The sequence below is a fragment of the Clinocottus analis genome, unplaced genomic scaffold, assembly GCF_023055335.1.
Source record: "Clinocottus analis isolate CAN_PGR_092001 unplaced genomic scaffold, fCliAna1.0.p SCAF_16, whole genome shotgun sequence".
In the NCBI taxonomy this organism is placed as follows: domain Eukaryota; kingdom Metazoa; phylum Chordata; class Actinopteri; order Perciformes; family Cottidae; genus Clinocottus; species Clinocottus analis.
This window is the reverse complement of record NW_027175887.1, coordinates 11,056,416-11,067,128: the sequence shown is the minus strand read 5'-3', so window position 1 is coordinate 11,067,128 and position 10,713 is coordinate 11,056,416. Positions and strand designations below refer to the sequence as shown.

The 10,713-nt window shown below is 44.9% G+C and overlaps 1 protein-coding gene across 1 annotated transcript; it reads right to left on the bottom strand.

Moving 5' to 3' along the window:
* Nucleotides 1-2,707: 2,707 nt before the first annotated feature.
* Nucleotides 2,708-10,382, bottom strand: cbx4 (chromobox homolog 4 (Pc class homolog, Drosophila)). The gene is made up of 5 exons (XM_068579479.1): nt 10,113-10,382; nt 9,983-10,026; nt 9,181-9,246; nt 7,050-7,116; nt 2,708-5,668 (listed from the first exon to the last, which is right to left on the bottom strand). Exons 1-5 carry the CDS (start codon nt 10,179-10,181, stop codon nt 4,253-4,255), a joined length of 1,662 nt encoding a protein of 553 aa, XP_068435580.1. The 5' UTR covers nt 10,182-10,382; the 3' UTR covers nt 2,708-4,252.
* Nucleotides 10,383-10,713: the final 331 nt, after the last annotated feature.

The following is a 10,713-nucleotide window of genomic DNA, read 5'->3' as shown; positions in this document are numbered from 1 at the left end:
ACCACGGCTCTTCTTTCTACACTATAACTAGTCTACGTTGTTTGGTTGCACCTATTCGTATTTGTCTGGATGAAATTGAATTATTTTGTCTTTAATTGTCTTTTTTTTGTCTCTGTGGTCTTTAATGTCTTTAATTAAATATGTATCTTGTTTATGACATATAATTTGTATCTAAATGAGAGAAACCAGAGTCAAATTCCATGTATGTGTAGACACACATGGCCAATAAAGCTGATTCTGATTAAAGCTCCACTGAGGATTTTTTTTCTCTCCACTGTTTTATAAATTTGAAAAGAAAATACAAGAAGTCAACAGCGAATCCGCAATGTCTGAACGACCCTTCCATTTTGGGGTTTTAAATGGGATTTTTAAATTTCAGATCTATTACATTTACTGAGCAGCAGGCCTCCCCCGGGTCACACACTGCTTTAATTTATCCAAACGATCCCGCAGCTGACATGATCGTGTGAGGCTGCACTGTGCGGGATGAAACCGACACTGAGCAGGCTGCTGCTGCTGCTGCTGCTGCTGCTGCTGCTGCTGCTGCTGCTGCTGCTGCTGCTGCTGCTGCTGCTGCTGCTGCTGCTGCTGCTGCTGCTGCTGCTGCTGCTGCTGCCGCTGCTGCTGCGATGATAAAGGGGGAATGTGAAACATCACACTTGGTCTATAAATATGTCCCCTTGCTGAACTATGTTTCAGTTTGGATGCATGACTGAGTGCATAGCTGGTTCAAAGCCACGGACGGCCTCGAGAGAGAGAGAGAGAGAGAGAGAGAGAGAGAGAGAGAGAGAGAGAGAGAGAGAGAGAGAGAGAGAGAGAGAGAGAGAGAGAGAGAGAGAGAGAGAGAGAGAGAGAGAGAGAGAGATGGGTGTGTGTTCGTGGGTTTCGAAACTCCGCTGACATGATTTTCGAAACTGAGAAATGTGTGATTCTGGTTGCCGTGGTCCCCTGTGGGCATGTTTGGAGTAATTGATTGGTTGTCATATTTTGCTCTTATTAGACTTCAGCAGCTCGCAGCTGAAATGACAACGGATGTTATTTATTTGTTAATTAATAGATTTATTCAGATTTGAAAGTTAACACTGACAGTGATGTTTGAACTTCAAGTTAAATATTAACTCGCACTGTTTCCACTTCAGCTGTTATTCTAATCTCAGTGAAAATGTGTGAATAGGTCAAAAGATAATCACATTTAAAGTTGAGGTAATTCTTGGGAGCCACACAGATTCCAGCTCTGTGAAGGTTACCTGGTGTTTTTTTTTTTTTACACACTTGTAAGCCAGAAACCCACAGTGAGGAATTATTATTAACTGACAACAAAACAGGGACAGGGAAGTTGAGAGAGAAAGATTACCCGTTTTAAAAATAAGTGGAAAAAGTGGCTCATCCATCAGATTTAAGTGCAGTGGACATACGTCCCACATTTCTGTTCTTGTGTTTGTTCTTAAAGGGTTCTTTGTTTATGTCACATTCTTTAATAGGCAACTCCCATGACTAAAGAAGACACAACACACACACACACACACACACACACACACACACACACACACACACACACACACACACACACACACACACACACACACACACACACACACACACACACATTCCTGAGCATTTCTATCACTCTAAACATTCAAGAGTTAATCTCTTTACAAGCTTGAGATTCCAGTATGGCAACAACAATTTCTGCTTTCATATTTTAGACCAGAGTCCATGGTTCAAGGCCTTTTAGAGACCCTCTTCTAGTCTTTAAGTCGGTTTCAATTATATAGCTCAATATTACTAATTTACTTCAAAGGGGTGTACAATCTGTACGGCACCATCTGCCCTTTGACCTTTGCTTCGGAAGGAACAAAGATAATAGACGGACAAAGCCATGGTGTGGAGAGAATTACCAACATAATACAATTACAGCGATATTTAGACAATGCTGACAAGACAAGACTGAGAGAGGCTCACACATTTGGCAATGTCACGAAAGGTCATCCGAGATATGCGCTAATGTGTCTCTGAAGCTCTGCATGTGTGTCTGTGTCTTTATGGGCCCGGACTTGCCCTTTATAACAGGGGAGCATTGCTGTCATAGTGACACAGCTTTTCACGACACAACACATCTCTCTATAAAAAAGTGACACAACGAACTGCAAACACAATGACGATATTTAGATGTCATAAAGTGACACTCCTATCACAGGCACGTTGTTCTGGAAGGCACACACAAGTATTAGCCGAAGGACAAACAAATACCCGGCATGACTCCTTTCTTCTCCTGTAATAGGAGTTACTTAACAGGCTTTCTTCCAGTTATGTTGTGTGTTTACATTCCTGCTTGGTGTCGAGCTGCAGTAGGAAAATAATGCATGGCTAAAGTTTTAATAATACAACTGGCCGGTGCAGTTATGCAATACAGAGCGCCCTTTGTGCTGGATCGTTTGTGATTATGCAACGTGATCTGTTTTTCTACTCATGGTTCACAACCAAGTTAGTGTTTCTTGTGTTTATTGTTCCATTTGTTCTCTGTATCAGCAGAAACGCTTCATACCAACTGCAGGCCAGGAACAGTGATACATGAATCTTTCACTGAACACTAAAAAAAAAAAAAGTGATAGAAAGGTTGGCCAATAGCACGTCTAAATAATCAGCAACCCATCAAATATGAATGCAGAAACATTTAAGAGGTTATTTCTTTCTCTTTATTGTGAAACATACCATCCAATACGCTGTGCCAACAGCAATAAGTCCACCAACGCCCGGTGGAACATACTTTATATCAATCATTTCGATTTCGAACCGAGTGCGAGAATGAACAAAACAAAGCACAAAAATAGAGAACAAAGAGGAGCTAACGGACTCAAAATATCTCTTCAACTGTCCAATGGAATCAATTGTAGCTTCAGATGCAGCGAGCATCTTTGTTACAAGAAATTAAACGTCAATAAATATGCTATATTTGTTTATTATTATTATAGCATTTTAGCATTCTTACTGGTTTGCATCAGACGTGCGTGGAAGGCAATTTTGACTCAAATGTAGGTTACATCCAACAGCTTTGACATTTGAATTTTCAGCAGCATAATAAAAACAGCTTGCACTCATTGGCTCGCATGTAACAGTATACGAAGGCAGCCTCGCGACTCACATTTAATCTGTGTTACGTACTCGTTCATCACCCTGGTAGCTTTTTCAAAAGCAAATAGCAGTAAACGTGTTTTTCCAGATCATACAATGAGCTCAAAAAGCTAATTGAGATGAATATCGCTTCATAAGGAAAGTCCTAATGAGACTAGCATATGTATTTTAAAGTAACTCCAGCAATATAAGTTAATAAAATCATAATCTAATTATGGTAAGAATCCACACGTCTTAATGGGAAGTCACACATTTGATAAATGGCACCATTTTCTGAATGGTAACAGACCTTGGAGATGTCACATTGCAGTCCATAAATGTTTGCTCAAGGTGAAATGTGCAACATAGCAATAGATCAGGTTGCAACGACATGTTCACTGACGGCTTTGTTGCCTTTCAATGGCAAAATCAAAACCCCCACAAAGGAAGAAAAGGCCGGGACATTTCTTTAAGGTTGTTGACTCAGCCGAGCGCGTCCCACACCGGGTTTCCACTGTATTCAGACACACCTGCTTCGTAAATTTGCATGTCATAGCTACTCATGTTTTCTCACACAAGCCACAAACAAAACACCAAACAAAATATGCCAATTGCTAAGGGATCCTGTCTGAAGTAAAAAGTGAAATAAGACTTCAAAAGAGCTGTTTTCCTCCTTGTTATGACACAAACCATGGTATGAAAATGTAATTAAGTGCTTTCAATTGGATCTTTGATCACCATATACTCAACAACATCCTCTCTACCTTCTATCAGGACCAAAATAAGTGATATTATTATTACAAAATATGTATAAGCCTTCATACATCTCAGGTTATAAGTTTGGTGCAGGTATGAAACAACAGCAAAGGTATCCCGTTCGGCTCCATATGACAAAACATTTTTTTTTTTTTTTACAGTGGAACACATCCACCTGAATGCATTCGCTCAAATCCTCGAGGGCACTTTCTTGGCTACGACGTCACAGAGGAGTTACAGTATAAAACATTCTAAGAAACGTATTGAATTTGAATGATAAATTATAAATTTCAACATTTACAAAATTCTGATGTTTTTACATATATACATATTCACAGAATTCATCCAATCGGCCACTTGTAGTCCTATTTTCACAAATGGCTTCTTAGAAAGAAACAAATTCCTTGAATGTGACAGTGAGACTGTTTGTTGTGATGTCAGTGATTATGATATTTCCCATAAAAGGGGAGATATCTTTAAGAGGTGCTTCTTTTGATTTCTCGGTGGATTTCTGTGTGTCTTCTATCGCACGAGTTGTGTCTGTGACGGCAGGCTCCGGCTCCGGCTCCGGCTCCGGCGGTGTTTCCGTCTCCACCTGCTTCTTATTCTTTGGGCAGCTGAGATCCATCGGCTCCTCCTGGCTGCCAGAGTCCGCGACCTCGCATGTAAATGTGCTGCTGTGGCGCGGGCCGCTACAGTGGAGGTCCATCGGTTTGTCCTGAGGTGGCGTGACCACGGCGCCGGGGCCGCTGAAGCTTCTGGAAGTCAGGTAGGTTTTGGAGACGCCCCTGTCCTCAGCGGGATCCGACAGCTTTCGCTTGCGGTCGTTGGGAAAAGAAGGGATCCTGATCTGGTCCACGGATGTCGGGGTCGGGATGTTGTTGTCGACAGACCAGGACGTGACGGGGGAGCTAGCGGTCAGCTGAAGCGGCAGATCGTCCGGTAAATCGGCCTGACCACGAGCCACCTCGGTGTTGTATTCCTCTGCTGTGCTTGGCGACGGTTTGGAGAAATGCCTGTCCTTCGGGGAACACTTTATAGGATGCTCTGCAGCAGGGAGGGAGCGGCCGTTACACAGCTCTTTTGGGATACCGTTCTCCGGGTGCTCCACCATTTTGGTTGTGTGTGCTGGATTGTTGTCCGACGGTTTGGTGTTTTGGGGTTTCACTTCGCCCGAAGATTCCCCGTGTTTACCCTTAGCTCCATGAGCCTTGTTGCTGTCCATGTATTTGCTCATCACGATAACAATACGTCCATTCTTGTTTTTGTTCTTGATTATCTTCATTTTGCTGCTAACGGCGCTAGGCAGGGTCGCGTCTTTAGGATTGGGTTTGAGTGCATGTTCGCTCTCGGCATCTTTAACAGCTGGCTTCCTCACCTCCACCGCCATCTCCTTGACTTTGCTCAAGCAGCCTGTGTCTTTGTCTCGAACCCATTTCTGCTGCAGGGCGAGCGGTAAGTTCCAGCCAGGATTTGCCGGTTTACTGACTGGCTCCTGAACTTTGACCACCTCTTTTAGCCTGGAAGCCTGTGCGTCGTACATGCTCGGGTCAGGCTCATAGTGGTGGTGCTTTTTGCTGTTGAGCTGGTAGATGAACTTCTTCTTGCCATTGGTTGGCTGGTCCGCGGGCACCTCCTGGCTGCTGGGCTGGTACTGATGGTGCTTCTTGCTGTTGAGCTGGTACTGTTGAGGCTGAGGCCGCTGGACCGGGACGGGATCGGACTTGAGGATAGGCTCTGCGTCCTGAGATGATTCTTCAAAACCTGAAGGGATACAGGATCTTCTGGCAAAGGAGGGTACCTTGAAGAAAGAGACGAGACACCAAGTTTAACATTTCCCCTGATTTCACCAAAGTCAAGTACATAATGAGTAAAATATAAATAAAGAGGATTGGAATTCTAGGATGTATCAAAGTAATAATATACAAAAATATAATGTATAATAATGAATAACTAACAAAAAATAAGCCAACTAGCACTTATTGGTGGGGTCTTACAGGAGACAGGCTAATAAAAGGATGGTGAAAACATTGTTTTCAGTCCATAACATATATAAGAATGAGAGCATATCCTTCATTTCCCATGAGGCAACACTGGCCTTGCTGGGTTTTACCTTCCCCGGCAAAGGTGAATGTCTTCCAAACACTATATCCCTATTTAAAATGCGCAGTTTAATGTAACACGGTTGTTGTCTCCAAGCCAAAGCTTAGATAACCCCCATGATATCACGCTGACACCGTCAGGGTTATTTCTCTCTCAGGTGCCATTATTTAATTGTTTTTGAAAACAGTGCATGTGGAGTAAGGTTCAATGCTCCTTTCAACAGAGTCCACACAGCAGCTACAATAAGCAAACCTACAGGCTGAAAATGATTAAAGTGTTGACAAGATACTACAGCCTTTCGGAAATTGCAATAAACTATCCAATCAGTGCTCAGCTTTCAATGCCCCCCCCCCCCCTCCCCTTCAGGCTGACCCTTCAGGCTGTCAAAGGGGAACTGCAGCGGAACGCTCAAGACGCTCTGGCTGTGACCTCAGGTCAGAGAAGTGCCACCAGACATGTCACGCTTTATTCCTGAGTGCTGGCCACGTGTGACTCTGGCGATGTGGAAAGCCTCTTAAGGAGTGACACTGCATAACAATTGGCTCCAAGTCTCTCAAAATATATATATTATCACATAGTAAAGGACAGGAAGTAAAACAGTCAAAGCACGAGACGAGTGCTACTTTCAGCCATCTATTTTTATCTTTTGAAAACATGGAAATGAAAGAAAACATTCTTCTGGTAGAGATTCTCTTGGTCCAGAAGAGACCATACAACAATAAGCTCTCTTTGAAGCTGTTTGTCGCAGATGAAGCTATTTAGCATAAGAAAATAATGAACATGCAGATAAAATGAGTGCACTCATGCAGCGCTTGCGTAACCTCAGGCAACAAACCCTGTTTCATGATGAGTGAGCAGACAAATCCAGCTGTAGGACCCCATCCTTCCTTCACCCTTCATTCCATCTCTCTCAAAGAAATCTATTAATAACTGCAACCATGATGACTGCTGCCCTTAAACACCTAACAGCCCCCACTACTCTTATTGGCCTCTTGCAGAGCGAAACTTGACAGGAAGGCTCAGAAAAGCAGGACATTTCTACTGAAACTATCATGTCAAATGATGAAGAGGATGATTACCTGGAGTAACAGATGTTTTGGTTTTGGCCCCCTTTTGCGATATCCCAACAGCTGCTCTTGCCTCTCTCTGCGAAAACAAAAAGGTAATTACATTTTCTTGCACCATTGTTACCTTCTAAATGCAACATCTCATTTAACTGACAGTGTTTCACTTTCTGCATTAAAAAATATGATTACATCACAAAGAAAATTACAGGGTTGACATTTTGAGTATTTGGTAATTTTCTTTCACCTATTCAAGGTCAAAAGTGGAATTTAGATTTGGAGGACTAATGAATGCCCACGTGTGACCTGCTGCAAAGCATTATGGTCCTTATTTGCATAGCTCTCCATGGTAATAGGCCCATTCCATATTCTCATTATCTAGGAAAAATTCAATTAAGGCTACAGCAGGGAGAATCTCCCCTTGTCTTTCAAGGATCCTCCCTCCTGCAGCACGCCCTTCCTCTACATTCAATCTCTAATTAGGGTCAGGAGGGATGAAAAGGGATAAATACAAGAGAACTTCTGGGATACGTGCTGCTGTTGAAAACATGCAAACCACCAGGCTTGTGCAACATAACGCCTCCACTCACTCACACTCAAAATGTAGAGTGAATGGATATCTTACGATTAGCAAACATCTCCTGGAACTGTTTTTGTAGAGGGAGGAGAGAGCGTGTTATTGTTGCACTGACTAGACCGAGCACTTGGGTCGTCTGTGAAATATTACTCCCTGATATAAACCTTGACTCATCATTGGCTCATAAATAACCAGCGGTGGGTGAAGGCCGGCTGCTCACAGGCTTCACCGGGCACGTGTAAATCCAGCCTATTGTTGGCCTCTTGCTGCAGATGTTCAAACTATCAGAGCTGCCAGAAAATTGCCACAATAAACAGTCTACATTTTAATGCTATAATGTGTGCGATTTCAAACAGCGTCCAACGGGGTGACCCCTATTCACAGAAGATTTGGCAATTACAGCCTCCCTTGTCGGATCCCCTCCCCCATCCTCTGGGAGCAGAGAGGAATCCACACACACGGCGCAGAGGCAGCACTCCATGACCATCAGCAAAGAGCCAGACACACACACACACACACACACACACACAGAGCCAGGCAGGCAGGCTGCGGGGGAATATGAGAGCTGTACACTGGAAACGCTGGAGAGCACTGCGTGTCAATTAGCCTTTTCAGAAACGCAAATTCCTTTCCCCAGCCATCGTGGCGTTACTTAGTCCCACAAGCGGCCTGGTGGCCTACAGTGAGCGTAAATATCACGGGCCTCATGAGTCCAGGCAAGATGTTGCTCTGCGCGCGCGCCACGGGGCCAAATGACAGCAGCATTTGTAGTTATTAGCATCTCAACCTCTGAGATTGACATTGATGTGTTTCTGATTAGCTATCGGCCTCTTTTGACTCGCGAATGGAAGCAGGTTGATGAGTTATGCATCCGAGGTGAGATGTTCTGTTTCCACAACATTAAATAGGGAAATAAAGGCAGCAGTTGCAGTTTTCCTTTGGGTGGAAAACGTTGTATGAAACCCGCCTGCGGAAGTGAAGCACAGTGAGCAGATCTCAGATTGGTTTAGTGATGAGAATCCCATCAGGCAGCAGCTTGGCCTCCTCACATCAAACCACAACAAACTGCTGCACTTGTGTCCTGCACCCTCAATGAAACCAGTCAGGCTCTGGAGTGCAGCTGCTAATTCAGCACCTGTCCTGCTCCAACTCTACAGTTGCTAACTAGTAAATATACGATTATAATCAAATTCTTGTTCTTTAATCCACATGGGGAAAATTGCTTTTCCATTTTCATTCATCCGTCGTACACCTTCAAGCAAAAAAACAAAACAAAAACAGAGCTACTTCAGTTTGTCACGGTATGTTGTTGAGACACAACATCCCATAATAGGATAATAATGTGTTACACTTTAAGTCTACATCCATGCATATATGTCCGCCTGTCCGATCTTCCTATCAGTAGGATTTAGGAATTCTCACTACCAGATCCCCAGCCTTTCCCCCAGGAGACAGTCCTGTGGGGAGGGGATCAGTGCTAGAGTTACCGCCCCTCCTCCCATGCCCATATATGGACTGAACTGGCTGAACTGGAGCCTGCGCGGCCTGTCCTAAGTCCACATCTCTCACCTGTGTTGAAACGCGACGAGGAGGCGCGGGTCAAGGATGTTTTCCTCTGGTTCCCATGTGTTGTATCTGTAGAGAGGAGAGAGCAACTGTCAGCGAGCTGTCACGTGCACACTTCCTTTTTCTAACTGACACACACACACACACACACACACACACACACACACACACACACACACACACACACACACACACACAGGCCTCAGGATCTGTCCGTCACACACATTCCCACATCTTCACCGTGACTGTGCACATGAAGTGGACAGGTAAAGGCAGGCGACCATCTAAAGGTGTTGCTTTCAATGTGGTTGTGCAACAACTATTCCTTGCATTCCCGCAAACAGCAAATCAACCTTCAGGTCATGCAACTGCAGAGCGAACATGTCCAAGACGAATTGGCTGTATATGAGCTTTCCAAACGGTCCTCCAGCACCAACATACAGTCGGCCATTTTAGCACCACTGTCTCGTAAATTCGCTGGCAGAGCAGAAATAATTAAAACGGGATTACATGGCTGTGCCTACCCCCCTTCCCTCGCATAAATTAGTGAAGGCATCCGCGGATACACTGAAACACATACCGACCGCGCTCTCCTTGCGCGCACACACACACACACACACACACACACACACACACACACACACACACACACACTCAGCCACAAACAACCACACGCTCTGTGTGCGCACGCCCTTGGTGAATGGCATTTTTAAGCAACAACACTCGATTTTGATGCAAAATTATGCATGTTTTTTAAAAATTGCATTGACGATATTAAAAGATCATATTATTGCATTGGACTTACTTCGGAGACCAGCCTCGCCACTTGACCAGGTACTCGATCTTGCCCTGTGATGGGGGAGAAGGAAAAATATGGTGAGGCTCGTGTCAAACGCCACATTTCCACGTTTGCAAACATGCTTCCCTCTCCTTACCTTGCGGATGCGCTTCTTTTCGATGCCCTCCACCGCAAAGACGTGCTCTCCGGCGGCAGGGAGCTCCATTCTCGCCTGAATCCGATCGCGGGGGACTGGGAGGGGGAGGGGGGAGTCGGTGAAACGTTGGCTACGCACAGTCGATGTGCCTTGCACTCGGTGCGTGCTGTGCGCGCTTGGTAGTTTTCCAGTTGTATCAAAATCCAACTGTATTCCCTCCACCTCTCCTCCTCGCGCGCGCGCTCTCTCTCTCCCCTCCTCTCTCTCTCTCTCTCTCTCTCTCTCTCTCTCTCTCTCTCTCTCTCTCTCTTGCTCTCCCCTCCCCTCCGCTCCTCTCTCTCTCTCTCTCTCTCTCTCTCTCTCTCTCTCTCTCTCTCTCTCTCTCTCTCTATCTCTCTCTCTCTCCCTCCTTCGCACAGTCCGGGCTATGAGCATACAGATATTCACAGTGCGGCTGCGAGCAGCTCTTTTCGTGCAATAGCTTCAGCTCGGCGCATGACGTCACGAGGGGAGGGGGAGGAAGAGACCTTGCACAGAGGTTGGGGTTTATCCCGTGCGTACCGGACTGCGGGAGGGATATCTGGAAATTCAAATCAATCAC

Bases quoted from the DNA above. Each gene is read 5' to 3' on its own strand.
- cbx4 (XM_068579479.1), bottom strand. From the start codon at position 10,181: ATGGAGCTCCCTGCCGCCGGAGAGCACGTCTTTGCGGTGGAGGGCATC. The intron at 10,027-10,112 runs GTAAGGAGAGGG...CCCCCATCACAG, and splicing joins AAAAGAAGCGCATCCGCAAG to GGCAAGATCGAGTACCTGGT. The intron at 5,669-7,049 runs GTAATCATCCTC...TCTTTCTTCAAG, and splicing joins CAAAACATCTGTTACTCCAG to GTACCCTCCTTTGCCAGAAG.